General features: G+C 37.3%; 1 protein-coding gene across 1 annotated transcript in view; it reads right to left on the bottom strand.

Annotated features, from left to right (window-relative positions):
* Positions 1-22,486, bottom strand: part of CSMD1 (CUB and Sushi multiple domains 1) — a 2,043,790-nt gene that overhangs the window by 434,197 nt on the left and 1,587,107 nt on the right. The window contains 5 exon segments of the mRNA XM_050802644.1: positions 1,763-1,951; positions 9,336-9,523; positions 12,504-12,642; positions 19,140-19,334; positions 21,046-21,372. Of these exon segments, the coding sequence (XP_050658601.1) occupies positions 1,763-1,951; positions 9,336-9,523; positions 12,504-12,642; positions 19,140-19,334; positions 21,046-21,372 (1,038 nt within the window).

Genomic DNA, 22,486 nt, shown 5'->3' with positions numbered 1-22,486 from the left:
TATTATTTTAGAGTTTATTGTTAAATATTTAGAGTTTAAAGTTTAATGTAAAAGAATGAAAATGGTGAGATATATCTTTCCAGAAAAATGTAGGCATAACTACTGTTCACAGGTTTTCACCTCTTTCATCTGCTTGGATAAGAAGCTGTTGGCCACACAATTCATCTGTGGGGAAATGCCGGGGCTGGGTACCCATAGTCCATGTTGCAGATTCATATATGAGAGGAAAGAAAAAAGCACTAGGTAATTTCTGCCACTGTCTGTGATTGTGGTGAAATATAAGAGGAATTAAGAATGCACATTTTAGCAACTGTCTAAATTCTTACAGTCTTTCCTGCTGCAATAGTAATTTTTAGCTCACTTAAGATTGGGAAGTGGCAAAATGATGTCAATACAATGTCTAAATTACCTTGGTGCTTACACCATATTCCCTAGGCAAACAGAGTTGATGCATTAGCATTATAACCGATAGCAGGAAAGAAAAATGCCTCAGCTCATCTGCACAAAAAAGGAGTCCTTTCCATCTTTATTCAGAAACTGAGCAGAAAGCATCTTCACCTGCGGGGCTCACCCCTGCGTTGCTTAGCCAGTGACTCATGTCCGGCTGCACTTCTTTCTGAGCCTGCTCCTGTGACCCCACAGACCCCGAACTCGACCGCCACCTATTCCTGCCCAGAGTGCAGCATTCCTACTGGTTCCAGCTGGTTTGCACACTTCCCACACTTCCTGAGAGGGCTCCAGCCGCTCTGTGCTGTCCACCTGCACTTTGTGGTCTCTGCCACCTTGCTAGTTCCTGTGTGGGTTCGTGCTTTGGTGACAAAGGTCAAAGATTTCGAGTGAACTGCAGCTAAGCAGAAAGATACCATAAACCCTGTCATTTTGGGTGCTCATTTTAAAGAAGTCAAGGTGTTTAATGAATGTATGTATCATGTTTGAAAGGAAATACTTCTGTCTATGAAAAGTACTGAAGATGTGAGCGACATATTTTTGCTTTTTCCATAGACACAATGTTTCTTGGAACTTTTTTTCATAGAAACAGTGTTTCTTGGAATGCTATTTTCCATAGAAACAATGTTATCATGGGGTTATATTCACGGCCAAAGGCAAAACACCCCAAGTGTTTTTTTACAAATGATTACAAGGAACATATTTACCTACTGTTATTATAACTACACACTGCATAGTATAAAGTGGAGCACTACAATAACACAAAATAATCAGGAACGTTATTTGTCTTGAGATTCCCAAGAGAAGATTTGTGTAGGGCAAGAGGAGTGGCTGTTACCATAAAAAGCCCCCGAAGGTCTCCTGAGAGCCTTTGTTCTCAGAAGGGGAACTCCCAGGAGAAGGCTCCGCTACAGATTCAGTGCAAGGGAACTAAGACACGCAGTGTAGACTGAGAGGAAGTGTGACACCTGGACGTATGTCAGGGGAAAACCCGGTCTGACATCCTAGGATATGTGTGGCGACTCTATTGCCCCACATGCCAGTGTCAATAAATACCGTATGTAAAACACAGGTGCAGAACAAAGCTCTCTCTGTTTGATCGTTTGAAGATAAAGTTGAAGGACAGTTGTTCTATCTAGTAGATACAACTTCAAGTGATCAGGAATGATACGATGACGGTATACAACTTTTCAGAGGGAAGTCACGCCAGTCATATGGTACAACCCCCTGAAATGCACACACCACTGAGCTACTTAGACATGTACGCTGTCTCTGCACACCCTCCTGGTGCATTGTCTCACTGAGCTCCACCTACCATCGCAGCTGGGCAAGGCGTGGTTCCACTGGTGGTTCCTCTCACAGACGAGGGGCTCGTCGTCACTTAGCGTGTACCCCGGGTCACAGCTGAACGTTACTGTGGATCTGATGCCAAAGTCGCTGCCGTGGCGATGGCCGTTCACAGGGATGCCCGGGTCCAGACAGGAGTCTGACTCTAGCGTCACACCTGGATGCACAGAACGAATGCAGTCGATGAGGACTGAAAACAATAGAGACCCACGCCATCGACTACTAAATAGTCTCAGAAATAATCAGACCTGAAACATTATGCAAGTGAATCCAACAATGAAGGGACATAAAAGCCAATGCATTTTCAAACATTTGACCTTGTTTTTCAAAAGGGAGATTTCTATTGTTATGCTGTTTACCAGATGTTATCTATATATAACAACCCTGAATAATTAACTAACTTTTCTGAATTTTACTTTTCTTCTTGGAAAATCAATGAATTGCACTAAATAAAGTCTAAGTTTTTCCTGTTCTCTATTTTCACTGCTCTCCCTGTCTCATATATATGAATTAAATACAGAAATATATATGTCTATATTTATATATTCCAGTTAGATTTTGGCAGTTTAACTTTCAAATATATGCATACATACACCCAAACATATACACATATAATGCAATTAAAAACTGTGCTAGTGTTATTTTTCTAAGGTTGCATTCCATAAATCCATGCAATTTTCAAATTTTATTTTAAGTCAGCTGCTTTCAAGATAGCTACTATTAGCCTTTGCTAAACGATGTGAAAAATTAATGTGCATGAAGTAATTACGATCATGTCATTATGAGAGTTTCTTTTCTCCTCTCACATTTCTCATTTCTCTTTCTTTTTAGAAAACCATATATTTTAAGAGCTAAGGAAAATGAGAATAAGGGAAAAACTTATCATTGTAATGTTTACATATGTGAAGAAATAAAAAGCCCTTGTTATTGCTGTGTCACCTCTCAGTAAGTGTGAGAACATTGGAATTAATATCTGAACTGTGAATTAAAAATCTTAAAATATTTTCAATTTAAAGACTGTTTAGTCTCTAAAAGTGATCTTTGGGATATTGTTTCTGATCATTGCATATATTTTTTTTCCCCAAAATTTGAGTGTTATAACTTGGGATTGATCCCAATAACGTTTTCTTAAACTGTGATTCTAACACATTTTCTGAACACTAACACACGTCTATTACCCTAAACAACAGGATGTAACTGTCCTGGCTGATGTGCAGCACGGCCCGAAAGCCTTCTTCCAACTCTGGAGGAGCTTTTATTCTGCCAGAGGCAACGTGGATATCATTTGGTTAGAAATATATTACCCACCCCCTGCTGCTCCTCCCTCCCTCTCTCTACATACACACTGCACGCATGTACACACACACACACACACACACACACACACACACTTTCAGAGGCATTGTTTGTGACTTCTTCCATGACACCCCCACAAACTTAATGCATTACTGACTCTGAATGCACACATAGTACCCAATGCTGGGTGAATGATTTTTTGTTGTTGTTGTTTGTTTACTTTTATTTTAAGTTCAGTGGTACATGTGCAGGTTTGTTACATCGGTAAACTTTTGTCACAGGGGTTGGTTGTACAGATTATTTCCTCACCCAAGGATTAAGCCTAGTGTCCATCAGTTGTTTTTCCTGATCCACTCCCTCCTCCCACCCTCCACCCCCTGAAATGCCCCAGTGTGTGTTGTTCTCTCTATGTGTCCATGTGTTTTCATCATTTAGCTCCCACTTATAAGTGAGAACATGTGGCATTTGGTTTTCTGTTGCTGCATTAGTTTGCTAAGGATAATGACCTCCAGCTCCTAGCATCAAGATCAAAATCAAGACAAGAATTCCCTCAAAAGAAGAAGCTCTGCTGAAGAAGTGCATTAATCTCTAGGTTTCTGGGGGGGAGGGGGAAACAGTTAATTAAATAATTTCATTTTTTCAAAAGGCTTTCTATGGTCACTAAACAACAGTGTATGCACCATTGCAGCAAAACAGTAATAGAAATTATTATCTTAGAATAAGTGAGAATTATATATTAATGGTTTCAATAATGAAATTTATAAACCATAAACAAAACTTTTCCCACACAAAATTTACAGTGAAAAGAGAAAAACTGTGGTAGAAATAAAAGCATAGAATTTAAATGTTGAATTATTTACATTTAAAACTGAATAAACTTTTAAGGTCACAATTGATGCTTAGTTCTGATATTATGCCATTACATTTTCATTCATTTTTAAATAATAACGGGCACCAACAGTGAGTTTTCGAATATGCAGGCATTGTTCTCTTTTGCATGACAAATTGTTTGAATGGAGAGTCCAGGAGAGGAGGACTGTTGAGTGGTAGAATTATGACACTACATTTGATCTCTAGTTCAACTGAAACTGGCCACGTAGAAGAATCCCGAAACAAGAAAATGGTGGGAAATAACATCTGGAATTTGGCTGGGCGCAGTGGCTCATGCCTGTAATCCCAGCACTTTGGGAGGCCGAGGCAGGTGGATCACCTGAGGTCAGGAGTTCAAGACCAGCCTGGCCAACAGGGTGAAACCCCATCTCTACTAAAAATACAAAAATTAGCCAGGTGTGGTGGTGTATGCCTATAATCCCAGATACTCCAGATACTTGGGGCGGGGCGGGGGAGGGGGAAGAACTTATGGAATTTCATAGCAGGTGATTTCTCTCCAATGGGGCAAGACATTTATAATATACTAAGATCATGGACACAGGTAGCCAATTTACCTTGTGGTAAAGGCAGGACAAAGTCCTTCTGAGTAATATTTGGAGCATTTTCTTTCCCTTCCTGTTTCCTGCCTGACAGCACAAAGAGAAATACGGACCACTGGACTCTGTTGAAATGACGTCTATATTCAGAGTCCGTTCCCACTCCTTCTTACTTGAACCTTAAAGCAACTATGAATTTTTGACACAAATAGATATAAACAGTATTTTTTTTTCAATTGGCCTTTGCAACATAAGTGACTGAATACATTTGCTACTTAAGGAATAAAGGGAGTTGATTACTTGGCAAATAATCCGTGTGCAGCTCATATGGAGGTACATTTGATAGGAGCAGGGTTCTGCCGGAATCATCCGTTTTTATAAAAGTTCTAGCCCAAGGTAGGAATGAACATTTCCTGAGCACATTTCATATACCAAGCTTAGAGACGTCACTTCTCATAGCCTCCAAGAGGTTTTAAAATAGAGGTTGAAAAGTCACAGTCAATAAAGCCAGTGAGCCAAGAAATTAAGCAAACTGGTCATGTTACATTATTTACTGATACTGAAAACTGAGCCTTTGCCTGCTTTTCTCCTCTCTCTCTTTCTCATGTACACATGCAAGTGTGTGCTTGTGGGTGTTAGCGTGCATGTGCTTGTTATAGATACCCTTGTATTGCGTCCGGTACCATTATATCCTGACCACTTTCCTTTTCTGATCATATAAAAAGTCACTGAATCTCAGCCAACCAATTGGTATGGTGTGCGTGCACATATAAACCACTAAATGTACTTCTTTATCACAATGTTTCTTCCGTTAATAACACGATATATGAATCAGACAGTAGAGTATGTACATTTACATGTGATTAATCTTTCTTCTGCCTTCAGAGATTATTAACAAGACATTTTTGACAGCATTTTCAAAAAAAGCTCTGAAATTAAATGGAAAACCTCCATACCCTTGAGAATTCCATTTATTTTCCAATTTCTTACAAAATTATGACCATCTCAAAGCGGTGATTCAAAGATCAACAAACAAGCAGATGATCATGCTGGGGCAAGAATGCAATCACTATTACATATAGACGCTGTGCCACATTCCTCGTAAAGATCGGCTAGACTGTCGCTGGACACTAACGTATGAGATGATTCCTAACACTGAGTGCACGAAGCAGCACTACAATTCTAGGTATGCTTTTAGAAAAGTCTCAAAAAAATGACTTCAACATTTCCGTCACACAGTTCAGAAAGGCCTTCTGGAGTGAATGCTGTTTACAGTAGCTCACATTGCCTTGCGGCACTGCTGCAAATATAAGGCAGCCTCGAGTACCTGCGGCTGTAATTTCTGCAACACATTTTGTCTGAAGAGAGCTTTGCCACGGGCCTCTTTGGGCATGAAGAAGTCTCATTAATAACTTCACAAAGCAAGGAGTGTTTACAATGTGAAATAGTTATGATGAATCACAAAAGAGATGAACAATATTCTTGTTTTTAAGAGGAATAAAGAGTTTGATATAAATCATTCCTGGGTCACAGGCAACCCATTTTTAAAGAATGTGTTGGATGAGTGAGTGTAATCATGTTCTAGTGCCTGCATCTTGGCTTCAGAACCTATTTTGTGGAAGGGTGCCAGACGGCATTACGTGGATGAAGGGGTTGGTAGCATTTGTCTCTTCCAGGCTTGCCACTTTTTCTCTGTCTCTGTTTTTCTTGCTGGACTCATTGGTTCTTTTATCCCTCCGTGACCTCTGCTGGCATTGGCCCCTTCCCTCCTGCCTGCCTGCGGGTTCTCTCTCTCCCTGGAGGCCGGGATCTGCGTCTGCCTTCACCTCATTCAGAATCACTTTGAGGACTTGATTAAAAGCTCAGGATGCTGATCTTCATCACGAGCTCCCTGAATGACAATATTTGGAATCTCGGCTTGGGGCTCTACAATTTACTAAGCTCCCAGGGATGTGTTAGCAAACTATGATGTTTGAAGAAACCTGCTGCTTTGGGGCCGGGTAAATGGGGACACCCTCTGAGCGGGTGGCAAGCCTCTGAAAGCACTCAGATCTCTACGCCACCCACAGAAATAGCAACCGGAACATCTGAGCTGCTGCTCAGGCACCAGTTTTATTTTAAAGCCCCGCAGGTAACTGTTAGGTGCAGCGCCGGTGATAAGCACTCATAAAATCCCAGGCCTTTCCTGACTCATTTTCTTACGACAAGCAAACAAAAAGCCATGTCCTGCACCTCATTCACTTCTGCATATTTCCATATGTCTCTTCAAATACATAGCGACGGATACATAAATAAGAAGCGATCCCAAGTCAAGGTTCAGCATCACATCCCTCTGAGGTCCTGTTTCTCCCTTAAGTCAGGGGAATAGATGGCAAACCTTCAAGAGCCTTCTGGAAGCTCACCATACGCAAGTCTGGATGTGTGTTTAGAGCAGTGAGCCTTTTGAGTCACGGTGCTGGAAAGTTCCACACATGACAATTTCCTGTCTTCACTCGCTAGGTGAGGCCTCCAGTCACTTCTGTGACCATAGAGCTACCTCCTGAGATTTCCAACAAGGTGGGAAGGAGAAGGAACGCTAGACTCTGCAGCAGGTCAGAACTTTACGACTCTCACACAATTATCACTGTACTAAACAGGCATCATCTTGGTGACAGTTTTCTTCTTCTTTTTGGTGACGCAGAGAAAGAAAAATGGCAAAGAGCATTACTCTCTGAGAGGTACTCCAGGTGATGGAAGGATGCCTTATGGGGCCTGCACTCTACTTTTAAACACAGCATAAATGAAAAGAATTCCAAAACATAGGGCAGTCATTCTTTTAAGATTATAAAAATAGTTGTCAGGACTATTTACATATTAAATTATTATATTATAGTATAATATAATATGTATTCTATATTTTATATTAATAAAATGTTATTATTATTATATTAGTGAGGATGACAAGCTAAATAGAAGTTTGTGAATAGGCTTTTTATCATTCCCTGATTTTCCAGAAAGAGAAATAAGAAGAAGCCATTTATTTAAATGACTTGGATAAACAAATGAAATTAGTTTCTGCTGCCTTCATTTAGCCTTTGGAACACATTCTCTCAAATGGAACTAGAAAAAGCAAAGTCATCTACAGCTACACAAATAGAGATGAAAAGAACGGAAAACTGTCCTAATATTTGCCAATGCCTGAAAATAATTATTTCTCTGAAGTTTCATGCACTATATATCTAAGAACCAAGAAATTCTGGTTTAGAAAAAGTTGGCGGGAGGGTGTGAGGATGAGAAAATACAAGGCTTATTAGGAGTCTTACAAATTCAGATCACTGCCATGTTTACACATATTGTTACTCTAAAGAAAAGTGGTAACTTGAATGGATATTTTAAAGAAACAAAATGTAAAATTTTATGGTTCTTAAATTTTACTTTAAGTTTCAAAATATGTTACTTTTGAACAAATGTTGTATATCTATATATGTGAAGAGGAATAACTGAGTTAAATTTGAAATTCATCATTAAGTCATTAATAAGCAATTTTCCTTCTATCAGAATATTTTTATCTGAAAGCATACATAATCTTAAGATATACATGCATATGCATGTTTGTGTATAATTATATGAGTATGTAAAACAGATAAATATGCATAAAGGTTTATTAATTTAAATGTGCTGGAGCAGGGCTCAGGGAGAGGTTAACAAGAGTAACAAGAGGCGATGTGGGGAATGGAAGGCAAGAAAAAGAATAAAAGGAGATTGGAAACCCAGCATAGTAGATATGATTCTATGCATGCATTTGTAAAATTATATGTGTGGGTATACGTACATTTTAAAAACATCTTTACAACTAATAGTGCTTATTTTGAGATAAAGTTTTGAAAAAGAACAACCATAAAACTTTGGCGAAATAAAGGTTTGATTCCTTCCGGTCCAATAGTAATTGCACTCAGTCTCCCTTTTTCCATGCTACTCTTTGAGCAAGTGTTTTCAGACAGAGAAAACAGTAACAGCTGCTTTGCTTTCTTTTGCATTAATTGGCTAATGTTAAAAATGTATTCCTAGGGGGGATTCCCATCAGCTAGATTTCAGAAGTATATTTGCATAAATATTATTATAAAATAATACAATTACTTAATCTCATCATTTCAGAAGCTAAAACTTTGACTTCAGGAAACAAAAAAGGGATGGAATACTTTCCATGTGGAAGTTTGAACTGTCTTGCAAAATACATTCCATTATAATATTTTGACATTTGTTTTAAAATATGTTTAATAATTGTTTTAAAGTATTATTCATGCTTGTTGAAACATTGTTAACAATTGTTTGGAATTTGGTAAGGTTTAGCGGGTTTTAATTCCTTCTCCTCTCTTCATTACCTGACTTGCACCCTGTGAAACGTGTCTATCTGTACTCACAGATTTAGTACCACAAATTCACTTAACTCTGTTTTTCTAGCAAGGATCCTTTTCTCCATTGCCCAGGTTAACATAATTTTAGTAATAAATCCTATAAGGCTTTTGGTCAGAAAGTATATTTTCTAATAATAAAAGTATATTATTACTTCATGCTGAAGATGAACCCATTTCATTGTCTTTATTATTTTACTTTATCCCAGGAGATGGATACGTATTTTTGAGAGTTAAAAGGCAATAACTCCAAGATGCTCTCTTATGAATAACAGAAGGTTCTTACAATTGCATAGTATGGTTTTGCCAGAGTCAAGCAGGATTAGTAAATCAACACAGTCATCTGCAGGCTGGAAATAAGAACTCAGATTTTCAGTTTTCCCATGCATGCTGCCCGGCCAGGCTGTCAAGGGAAGGTGCAACTCACTCTCATAGTGGATGAGGAAGCCGATGCTGGAGCGGCTGTTGTCAGTGGTGAAGAGCAGGTACATGAAATTCCCAGTGCTGATGAGAAACTGGGGTGCCTGGGTGCCATGGTACTCGCCGATCAGCGGGGATGAACTGGCTGGCCCATCTCTGACCTCCAAGGTGTCATAATTGACCTCTGTCTGAAATCTGCAAATATGTACATCCCATTAGAAAAGACATGCAGAGCTGCCAGCTTACAGACATGCTCCTGACATCCTCATTCCTTAATCAGAAGCCCGTGTACGTTAATGTAAAGAAAATGGTTGAAATTACATATGTTTAGAACTTCGGGACATATATAAGAATAGTACGTTCTTTTCTTGATGAGACGGCACAGCTTAAATCCCTTTCTCTTCTTATCTAATATTCTGTTCTACAACATAACAAACACAAGAGGAGGTTTTCATTCAGCTTAAACAAAAATATCATGAACCAGATTAGTTTTCTTAGATGATTGATAGATAGATAGACAGATAGATAGATAGATTATTCTCAAATAGTAAAAACTCAATTACATAGTTTAAACTATTTTTTGGCATTCCCTATTTAACATAGCTATAGACATCTGAAAATGGGCACACTAGAATGAAATGGTCTCTTAAAGGAAGATCATTAAAAATGTGTGATGATAGCTTAAATATCTTTCATGAAAAAAAAATCCTGTGCCTTTTAAAATTGCATTATCTCTTTTAAGACATTAGAATAACCCTAGGTATGTTGCCATTTCAGACATGAAAGGATACTTTAATAGCTTGAAAAACTTAGAACAGCTTCCAAAAAGTGCTTAGGCTTTCTTACGCTTCCAGAAAATCTGGCCTGAGATTACATATAAAGTTGCAGCCACCTGGGTCCCCTTTGATGCAATGTAGGTACCACTCCAGGCACTGAGATAATTTTCTAAAGGGGCCCATCTCGTCCTCCAAGAGCTAACCCGGTTTCTGAGTGCCTGACTTTGCTCTCAGGGAGCAGCTTAAGCATCATAAGCCTCTGACTCACTCAGTCACTTTGAGCCAAAGGATCCCACGTAAGCCTGTGCCATTAGCCCCGACGCTCCGTGCCGGATGTTACTGATGAATGGGGAGAAAACTTGCGAGAGGGGAAGCAATCTTAGTGTCGTGGCACGTAGCAACAGAAAAGGATGTTGAAACCAAAGGGCTGTGTCCTGCATGCATTAGATTATGTACACCCTGATTAGTACAAAGGCACATGATTACACATTCCTGCAACTAGTGAATGTGTACCCTGAGCCCCATTCTTTCATTAGTTCTAACCATTTGTACATCACACGGCTGGACCAGAACAGGGACACAGGCTGGCACATTTGGGATCCGATAATGCCAACTTTGTCTTATGACACTATTCTAAATCTTTTTCTAAAAACTGATTTATTAGTTGTTTGAGTTCAAATTCAAGAAGTCTGGATAAGCGTGAAAGCAATCTCCTTTGATGTAGTCACACTGAAGTTGTCCTATCCTGTTTCTTTAGTAACAGTGAGGACTGACAAAGTCTGACAAAGTGCATATTTCAACAGCTGGAAGATTTCTGGGGTGACCTTGGAAACAGAAACTTCTGGATGTTCTTTGCTGTGGGGCAGCCTAACTAACACACACTGTCTGGCAACACCATTAGCACAGGGCTCAGAATTAGCGTGCACAATCCCATCCTTTAAGAAGGTGTCAGTCCATCGGTCATGGTTGAAAAACACATTTCCTTATGCAATTCATCTTTTCAGAGCTATGTACTATGTCTAGAGTAAAGATCACACATGTCTAAAAATATTAGAAATATTGGGTATTTCCAATGGAATTTAGCAAAACAGCACACTGAAATAATATTGAATGAACAAGATTGGGAAAAATCAAGCAAATATCTTGCTTCAGGCAACTGAAAATAGAGGGCTAATAAACTGTTCCAGACAAGAATATAGGATCACTACTTTTCCTAAATTACTTAAATTTGATATGCTTCTGGGAGTCACGGTGTGCTTCAGCTCCACCTGCCAATACCAGAAAGTGGAGAAATTACTAAGAAACCAAATGTAATCAACTGAATATTTACAGAGTTAATATTTTTTCAAATGACTGATTATACACAGTAATTCACTCTCTCATATAGTTGGATTTACAAACTTTTTTTTCTTTTGTTCTGAGAGATTGTCCTATTGGGGATTATTATTATTTTGTCAGAGGCAAGTAAAAAAATAAAAATAATTATTTCAAATAAATATAATTACTGAAAGTTAACTCCTGCTGAAAACCTTTCCTGTATTGATGTTAATATAATGATGTTCATCTATCTTGAGACACCATAATATTCTAGATACTGAAACCCAGAATATAGTCTAATCTAGAAGAAGGTCATTGTTAGAGAAAGCCCCATGCTATGCAGACAGCAACCTTGAAACATTAAACAAAGATGCCTCCCTAGCCTTTGGTTCACGTGGCTCATGCCAAAGCGTTTTTAGTTTTTAATCATCAGTTTGGTTTCAGTGTTGAGACAAACGAGAAAAACTTACTATGCCGAACTCCAACAGCAGGCTTATGTTTAAATAAACAAATACCTACACAGCCCAGCATGCTTATGTTTTAGATCCTGAAATGCGTTGTTCAATAGCTAAGCCAAGCAACGTTCTAGTGACAGTATCACTCATAGGCAATGAGCTGGTGATGGATCCGCTGCTGCACCCCACTGCCCACTCATCATCACTAGCTGCCCTTAGTGACCAGCGGCCACCACCAGAACAGCAGAGCTGATTTCCTCTGCCACAGCAGGCACCTAAGGCACCAGGGGACCCAGAGCAACTTCCATGTGCAATCAGACACCAGGCAGAATGGATTCCAGTGCGGGTCCAAAACCCAGAGTCAGATACAAGGGTCGGACCTCAGGAATGGTCCTCCAGGACCGGCACTTCCCCTACTAACCTCCAGAGCTGGGGCTCAGGGTGGGTTTAGAGATACCACCGAAGAAGAACAAAACGTACAAGTAAGTGCCTGTTTCTGGTAAAGTGTGCTCCTTTGCGGGAACCGAAGAGAACTGCCATCTTTTTAAGGTTTAAGATCAATTTACTAAAAATACGGAAGAGACACACATCATTGAATCCAAATGAAGACTAATTTGGTTTTCTTACCTATCGAAAGTTATTTTGATAGAGTGGCCTGGTTTTGCTTCAATGATCCATTCACAATTTAAAGAATCCTTATAATACCCTGGCCATCCAGGAGGCAAAATGACTCCGCTGGACGCTGTCAGATGTCCACCACATGGAGCTAAAGCAAGATGCACAATATCTCTTAGATCAAATGAAACAGAAAGATAAGCCATAACAACCCCTGGATAGAAGCAAGAATTTGCTTCTGTGTTCACGGATTGAATATTTTCAAGTATCAAAGCAAATCTTATTCCCAAGCAAATCGTACATTTATTGAAAGCAGGGTCTATATATGCTACCTCCAGGTACTTATCATTAACTTGAAGCAAAGTTCTTTTTCTCTAGTAATGGTAAGATATACGTGAGTTCTCTGTGCTAATTGACTTACCTTATTTAATTGCCAACCACTTCACGACGTACATGCCCAGTTATCTATAGTTCACATGCATTTGGAATTTAACAAATATCTATGGATAAGCAAATGTAAAATGACCTCACATTTCAAAATGGATGCATACACACATCCTTAGGTGTGTGTATGTGTGTATGTATGTGTCTATTTACTTCCATTGTGTGCATTTTATTAAAATAAACAGCCACATGCAACATATAATTTGTGAGTGTTAGGAAACAAAACAAAACTTTCAATCAAATTTGATAAGTATAGAATTAGACTGCATTGACCCTTTTGAAAGGTTATGTGACAGTGATTTCTAATTGCAAAGGAGAAATGAAGTTTGAAAGGGTATATAACTAATGCTCAGTGAAAGTGATTATACATACCTGTAACATCTAAAGGAATTTTAAATAGCATATAATATTTCATACCATAATTAAGACTATGTCTCTGGCCACATTTTTTTTTTCAGATTTTATGTATTCTCTCTCAAAATTATTTGCCATTGGTAACCATCTTTGTGAATTTATAGATATCAAATAAAGTACATGAAAACACTCCAAGGTAAAAAAAAAAAGTTTTAGAAAAAATATTTCTTTTATTTAAAAATTGCCATATGTATAATGCAAGAATGCAAAAAGTTTATATTATTTTAGACATGTTTTGATGCTAGAAAAAATATGAATTAGCGAAATTTATGGATTTACCAATAGCATCTTAATTTACATCAGGAAACAAATAAAAAATAAAAGTAAAAAAATTATGGAAAGTGCATGACCATATATTGGAATATATCGGAATTCAAATATATTTGAAGTAACATTTGCAAATTTTGTTATGGGAAAATCTTTGCAATAGAATATTAAACTTCAAAAGCAGGATAAAAAATTGCCCATATATTATAAATAAAATGAAATTTTTATTCAGTGAACAGGGGAGTGGAATTTAAAAACATGTTAATAATGGATAGCACTGGGATTGCTTTGTAGATCACATTTTTGATAGTTTTTCTTTTCTTTTTTTTTTTTTTAACCAAATAAGTTGCAATTGTTATTTCTATACCTATGCATTATTCTATAGTTTAAAAATATGCAATCAGGGTAATTTTTATGAATTTGAGCTCCTGAAGAACACTTGATTTTTTGTGATAACAATTTTTAAAACAACAAGTTTATACTAATTACTATTTTAATTTTTCTAGTTAAGTTCTTAAATTCACATTTGGAGCCTATGAATCACATATCCATATACATAAATATTATATATAACTTAATTCCTTTGTTTTGTAAAGTGATGCAGCAAATCTTTTTAAGAACACAACTTAAGCAAAATTAAATATATTAAATATATGTTTATTTTGTCATGTTTAACCATCCAAAGATACTATATAAGAAAGACATATGGCAGATGCAGAATTCCAAAAAAATTATGGTAATTGAGCTATTTCTAAAATCTGCATGAGTTATTTCTATGTCTTATTTTCCATATAAATACAAAACCAAAAGTTTCCTTTATTTTAGTAATTTTTTTATTTTGGATTTTTATATTTCTTGGAATATATCTAACTTGTCACATATTAATATTATTTTATTATACTCTTACCCATCACTTTATAATTTACAGTGTACACTGAACCTGAAATGCTTTATCCTGATGACATAGACACTTTAATAATTATATTGTCGATAAGCAAAATTTACACTAAAATTGTAAGTAATAGTCTCAGTAAGTAGATAGTAAGTAAGTAAATAGTAAGTAATAAGTTCGTATTAGTCAGTTTGGATTAGATTACACTGTGGTAACAAATAGCCCTGCAACTGTAGTAGCTACAATGGGAAGTGAATTTCTCACACATGTGGCATGTCTAGGTCTCTGAGACACAGGTCCCTTCTTCAGCTGCTGTGGCAGATGGGAAAAGGTCTTGCGAGGGCAATCAAAGATGCTGAGCCAGAAGTTGAGTACATCACTTCCACATATTCCTAACAGACCAGAACCCATCACAAGGTTCCTTTAATCCACAAGATTCCAGAAAAGACATTCCACTTGATGGAGACCAAAAATATTTGATGAACGACATCAATGATGTTCATATTCACTTAGCTGATAACAAAAAAGCAAATATATGGATGAGGGGTTTAGAAAGCAATTTCTTCTTTGCTTTCTTTTTATTTTTTAAATAATTTAAATTACAGGGATGAACTCCCTGATACTGTATTTCTAAAAATAAAAACAAAAAGAAAACACAAACCTTCTTGATTACATGTGCATTTTTTCCTATAGCTTTATTTTTCATAGAACAGTCTGATTTGGGTTACAGTAATGTTGGCTTGATGAAATGTTATGTAGGAGGCAGCCAGTCTTTTCCATTATCTGCCCTAGCGCACAACACTAAGCTTCTCTAGACTTGAAAGAGAACTCACTCCCCTGTAGGGTACTTGTGTCTTTTTCGATGTTCAATCCTTAATCTTTTTTTCAATTCTTTCCTATGGTACTTTACTCACATTTTATACTGTTTATTTGAGTCATTTTTGGTATTTTATCTTTTGCTAGAAAATTACCCATTTGCTACAGACTTTAAGATTTGCGGCCATAGAGTTGATGTTTTCATGTATTGTCATTTTTCCCCAAAATAGCTTGAGTTTTTAATGATGCTACTGAGCTGCATTGAGAAATATGAGCCTGTTAGAAGCAGAACAAAGAAAGAAAGAGAAACCTTTTGCCCAGAGGCCATACAATTTATATTCAACATGTGCCTGGCATCCAAGAAATTCTTCCAGAATAAATAAATAACCTACGCTTTTAAATAAAAAAAATTGCTCTATTGTGAGGTTTTCATTGTTTATGTAAAGTTATATTATTTTTGTGATAGGGATAATTTCTCTTTTATGTTACTAAACATCTATAACATTTTTCTTTCCTAGTTCCTTTTATCAGAATCATAAACAGTTTGTCTAGCTTATTGATATTAACAAAGAACTCACTCTTGCTTTAAATTGTTTATAACACTTGAATTTTTAAATAGCATCCTAATTTATTTTTGTTTTTTCTAACTTTTCACTCTTATTAAATTTCTTTATTTTTTGATCATTTTGTTCTACATTAGAGGACTTAAAGATATACATTTTCCTTGAAACACAGGTTTTGCTGTCTCACATTGTTTCTATTAGAAAGTACTGTTCGCATGGCTTCTAGGTGGGATAGCACAGGCATTAAGGTTTGAGTTTCTATTTAATGTAAAATTATAGTGGACTTTTGATGTCAAGGAGATTTGCTTGTGGTTCTATTTTTATTGCATATTTCTACTTTAATTGGAATATTACAGGGCATGTGACCTATAACTTATTGTAATTTGTTAAGGTTCACTTTATGGTCAATTATATAATTGATTTTTAAAAATATTTTTTTGAGAAAAACAATAAATAGGAGTATTCTGTAAGGGATGTGAGGTTCTTGAAACATTTCTTAAATCAAGTTTGCTATCCGTATTACTCACTACTTCATTGCTATATTACTGTTTTCCCTACTAGATACATTTACTTCTGAAAGTTGGTTTTCTATTTGTTTTCAGCAGAGGCATTGATTGGGGTACCCACCTGTTCCATCAGAGTGTCCCCTACCTTCTCTGAGGCTCAGCGGCACTCAGTCATTAGGTTTCCCGTGCAGGTAGACTTTTAACATCTTTTCCTATTAACTTTTTCTTTCTGCCGACGGTTTCCTTTGTTAACAACCTATAGTTGGCTTTTGCCTTTAACCTCACCCTGTTTGTGCTGTGGTCCACACTCACCCTGCAGCTTGTAACACATCTGCAATCAGCCTATTACAGTAAAGGACATAAAGGACAGCTTGACTTGTGGCCAGGACAGAACAGAGATGAGAGTGTACTGTTCACTTTAAACTTCTTTCTCCTGAAAATTCATGCTTCCAAATCACAGCCATATGCTTGGCTAGAACATGATTTGCACCCATGACTAACTGTGCACTGTAATTAGTATTGTATATTTGAGCACCACATGTGTATATATTTACTTATTTATAAAAGATGAAAACCTACCCTTTTATTAACATTTTGTACAACATAAAACACAAAAACTGTACATTTACGATACGTGATAGGAATAGATATAAATGAAATTTCAACTATTAAGAATGTTTTCTTGCCCTTCTATGTATCAATATTTCACCCATGGGTGGTGCTTCTCGTCCACCCACAAATTGTTTTTACAGTGTATGAAAAGGGTGAACATCAGAATGCCCTCCCTTACATTTAGTATCACCAGATGATTACAATAAATAGGACTTGGTTAGAAGTTTCTACTTCTCCTCTGAGGTCAGGAGTTCAAGATCAGCCTGGTCAACATGGTGAAAGCTCCGCTCTACTAAAAATACAAAAATTAGCCAGGCGTGGTGGCAGGTGTCTGTAGTCCTAGTTACTCAGGACAGCTGAAGCAGAAGAATTGCTTGAATCTGGGAGGCGGAGGTTACAGTGAGCTGAGATTGCACCACTGCACTCCAGCCTGAGCGACAGAGCCAGACTCTGTCTCAAAAAAAAAAAAAAAAAGCATTTCTACTTTGAGTAATGGTGAGTAACTTTGGAGGTGGGCCAGGGCAGGATGAGGTGGTGAAGGATCATAGCCCCATTACACTGTGGTTGTCACAGAGGAGTTTAATGCTCCACACCTAGATCCCAGCTCTGCTTAGACTCCTTGATAGAGATTATGGGTCTGAGAATGTCATTTCGAGGTATTTGAGACAGGGGAGAAATTCTCAACTGTATGTGACATTTAATACATATTCCTTTTCTAGTCACTTACTTAAAATGAATACATGTTGACAAAGACAACTAAGAAAATAAAAATAAACTAAGAGGGAAAAATCACCCGTAACCATAATTAACATTTTGGTGTATAGCCTTCTTTTTAGTGTTTTAAAAAATGATTATCATGAGATATGTATGTATCTGTGACACATGTACCTCCATCCTTTGGTCTTTCACATGCTAAGGATACCTGAGACTCTTTGATCTTATGATCTTCACACTGACATCTATTATTCTTCATGATTTATCTAACCAATCCTCTGCTGTTTAAAGTTGAATCATTTCCAGCTCTTCTGCTATAAATAGTCTTGCAGAAAACATTCTTGAAAAAATTTGTATAGTTGCTTTACTATTTCTTTATGATATTGATCCAGGAATATAATTTATGACTCAAAAGACAAGAACAATTTTAAGAGTCCTACTAAGAATTTTCACTACAATACTGTGATTTTGTATCATCTATAGCATGACTAGGAAATGCCAGTTTCTACATAACCCTTTCAATAATACATCTTATTCACCTGTTCAAATCTATGCTAATAAGATAAGCAAAAATGGTATTTTACTTTTCTTTTTAAATTTGTACTTCTTTGATATATACTGGAGGTAAGTTTTTTAAAAAATATTTTCTTAGGTTATTGTGCACTGACTATTCTGATATGGAATGTGAACATATACTCTAAGTAAACATTTTTAAAATGAGTAATTATCAGAGGCAACATCTTTTTCCTTAAAATATTTTCCTCTCTATATTTATTAGATAAGTAACCAGAACAGAAATAAGAAGAAGAAAATTAGGTGGTATTTATGTCAGCTGTAATGAGAACAACAAAATAGTTAACTCTAAGCAACACTGTTATAGGTTGAATTTCGTCCCCTCAAAGTTCATACATTGAGGTCCTAACCCTCAGTGCCTCGGATGGTGACTGTATTTGAAGATACAGTCCTTGCAGATGAATTTAGTTAGGATAAGGTGTTGCTGGAATAGGGGGACCTCAATCCAATATGACTGTGTCCTTTTAACAAGGAGAATTTAGACACAGGGACAGAAACACACACACAGGGAGAGCTCCTTGTGAGTCTGGAGGCAGAGATGAGGGTGAGGCTTCCCCAGCCACGGAATGCCAGAGATCACCACAAACCGCCGGGAGCTGGAGGACCAGGCTGGGGCAGATCCTCCCTCACAGTCACAGAAGGAACTCTCCCGCCGATGTCACCTGGATCTCAGACTTCCAGCCTCCAGAACTGGGAGACTGTACGTTCCTATTGTTTCAGCGACTCTGTGTGGTATTTTGTTAGGACAGCCCTAGCAAGCTAACGCAGTTTGTTGGTTTGTGTGTGTATGCCTGAAGATAGATGTGTGACTTCAAAGGAGAAGAGTGGGTGGTGGCAGGGACTGCACCTTCACAGCGGGGCACAGTGGAGCTCCAGACCACGTTCCCGTCTTGCAGGATGCAGGTGATGGACTCGGATCCCTGGGTCTTGACAAAGCCATCGTCACAGTGGAAAGAAACCGAGCTCCCGAGTAGAAACCTGTCACCAAAACGCCGCCCGTTTATAGGAATGCCGGGATCATGGCACTCGTTCTGACCAAATGCTGAAAGAAAAAAAAGGAACAAAAATACTTGAGTGTTAATTACACATATTAAAAAAGAAAATAGAACAAGCTTATAAAGCATTCATATAATGTATATAATTATATACATTTCAGTTGTATCATTCATAGATAGATAATACATTAATAAATATCAGTGTCTAGTGAGAAAGAGGGAGCAGGGAGATGAACAGATATAACTATCATTTATACAGCAATTTAGGGTTTTTAAAGCACTTTTCATATGAGCTTAGATGAAGAGAGAACTGATACAGTGGGTGGTAGAAAGTGGGCTCAGGATTTCTCTCGTTAGAATTGTGATTTTTTTTCTTGCTATGTCAGGACTCGGACATTGGGCAGATGACTCGATGCTCTAAGCCTAGCTATCTTTATTTACAGAATGAGAGGCTATTAAGTTTATATCCTCTAGTTACTGTAACATTAAATGAAACAATTATTGCCCAATTCTAAGTATTGTGCCTAAGAAAGTAGGCAGTTAGTACATCATAATAAAGTATTATTCATATTAATATTCTCTCACTTTATTCCCTCTACAGTGCATTTAAGTAGATATTCTTATATAAAATAGGTTTTAAAATGAGGAGCCTAAAGCAAAGAGAAGTTAGTTGTCATTAAACTTCACTAATTACATACTAGTGCTGTATTTTAATCCTTGGCTCCTGACATCATATTACTCAGTTGTTTTTACTACACTACTTTGTTGCAGGAAAGATGCATAGGCGGCTGAGTGGGTGGGTGGATGGTTGTATAGATGGGAAGAAGAACAGAAGGAAGAATGAGTGCCTGGCTGGCTATATGGATGAATGGAAGGATGGATGGAAAGATGAATTGAAGGATGGATGAATGGATGGACAGATGGAAGGATGGATAAATGGAGGGATATGGATGGATGGATGGATGAAATAATAGATAAATGGATGAACAAAAGGATAGAAGGAAGGGAAGGATGAATGGAAGGATATGGATAGATGGATGGACAGAAGGATAAATGGAATGACAGATGGAATAATGGATGAATGGATGGACAGATGGATGAATGATGAATGGAAGCATGGAAAGATGGATAAACAATGGATTGATGGAATGATGGATGGATGGAATGATGAATGGATGGAGGGACGGATGGATGGATAGATGGAAGGATGGATGGAATGATGGATGGATGGAATGATAAATGGATGGAAGGATGGATGATGGATGGATGGATGGATGGATAGATGGAAGGATGGATGGAAAGATGGATGGAAGAAAGGATGGATGGATAGACGCATGGATGGATGAAATGAGGGATGGATGAATGAAAGGATACAGATGGATGGATGGATGGATGGATGGATGGAAGAATAAATGGAATAATGGTTGGGTGGGTGCATGGATGGATGGAATGATGGATGGATGAATGGATGGATGGATAAATGGAAAACCACAGAGAAAGAGATGTAAGGAGATGAAAGAGAGAGGAGATCCAGCTCCTTAGTTTAGGAGTGATGACACCACCAATCTAAATACAGTGATGCATTTGTTTTTAAGTTTTCAGGATAACACTATATAATTTTACTACTCTCATTTTCGTAATGATCATAAAACTTCTGAAGTATCAGCCATGAAATGCAGCTTCACATACATATAAGCAAAATGGGAACATGTGAGTAAAATGGGAACTTGGATGTGTTGACTGCGTGGGTGTACTTACTGGTGTAAGTGATGTTGAACCCTCTGCCAGTAGTGGAATGGTCGGACTGAAATTCCAAGCGAACTATATGTCCACTGCTGGCCAGCTGGGAAGGCACTTCATTGCCAGAAAAAGTACCCAGGACAGTTATGTCAGAAATGCCATCATCCTTGACCGCAAGAAAGTCAAATTGAGGCTCCACATCAAAATCATTAAAGATTAGGTGAATTCGACTTCCTGGCTCCGAGATAATCAACCAGACACAGTTCATGTTGTTCCCATATTCCTCTGGATAATTTGGTGAGAGAATAATCCCAGATGATGCCGTAAAGTTGAAGAAACATGAAACTGTGAAGATGCAAATATATTTTCAAACAGTTTTGCACATATCCAAAGAACTGCCATGTGAAACAGATTGCTAAGAACCTGGAAAGGCAATTCATGCCTACAAATAGCTATGATGATCCAACTATTTTAATATAAGTAATTCTGGACCATAATGTTTTCTCCTCTCCTGATTTGTAAGTCGAATATTTCATTATCTTATAGAGCACAACCAGAACCTATACATAATCAAGCACAAGCTTGGTTCAAAAATGATCCTTTCAAGTTGACTAAAAACGTGTGCCAAATATTATAATTTCTAGTTATAACTTTCTGCCTTCAGAAGAGCAAATATTAATATATGGAAAAGTATATGCCTATATCCTAGGAACAATTCAGCCTACTCTTTCGTGATAACTTTTAATTTATATTTTATACTTTCCTGTAAGTGCATTTCTCCAGTTATTTAAAATTTTTATTAGTTACAGGGTAAAGATGAATAAATAAATAACTTGGAAACATCAGATCATGTTCTAGTTGGATAATATAAAAATATTTTGAAAAATCTACTTTTAAGAATATATACTTAAAATCATATATATATAAAATACATAAATAATTTTTCGGAGGGAGAAACTGTTGGATTTCTCTCTAGAGTACATTTTTGCTTCTTATTCCACATAATTTCATACACACTTTTCAGCCATTGCTATATTTATTTACAAATAAACCCTCCTTTAAAATTGACTGTGAAGTCTTTTCTACTTGTTAAAATAGCATTTTTAAGAGGAAGTGGGCAGCTCGTCAACTGAATTCCAAACCAGTACCACCACCCATGCTCACACTGGTGAACAGCTTGTGTTTAAGTGTTATACAGCATTATTAAGTCACAAAAGACTCTCTTGCTGTACTGATGTCTGATACAGCAGAACATGATCAGCTTTTGATGGAAACAATGATATACGTGATGACCTTTCTGGCAGGAAACGTTCAAGTACATTTTATCGAGTAGATGTAATAAAATTATAAATTAGTTTTTATTAAATGAAGAAAGCAGGCAAGTTGGTGTTTGAGAATGTCCTTGCATGTTTCCAGTAAATGTGGCACCCTGAGCTATTCTGAAAGGTGCCCTCCCTAA

This window comes from Macaca thibetana, chromosome 8 (genome assembly GCF_024542745.1).
Source record: "Macaca thibetana thibetana isolate TM-01 chromosome 8, ASM2454274v1, whole genome shotgun sequence".
Classification (NCBI taxonomy): Eukaryota; Metazoa; Chordata; class Mammalia; order Primates; family Cercopithecidae; genus Macaca; species Macaca thibetana.
The sequence above is the reverse complement of the archived record's forward strand: the minus strand, read 5'-3'. Positions and strand labels throughout refer to the sequence as shown.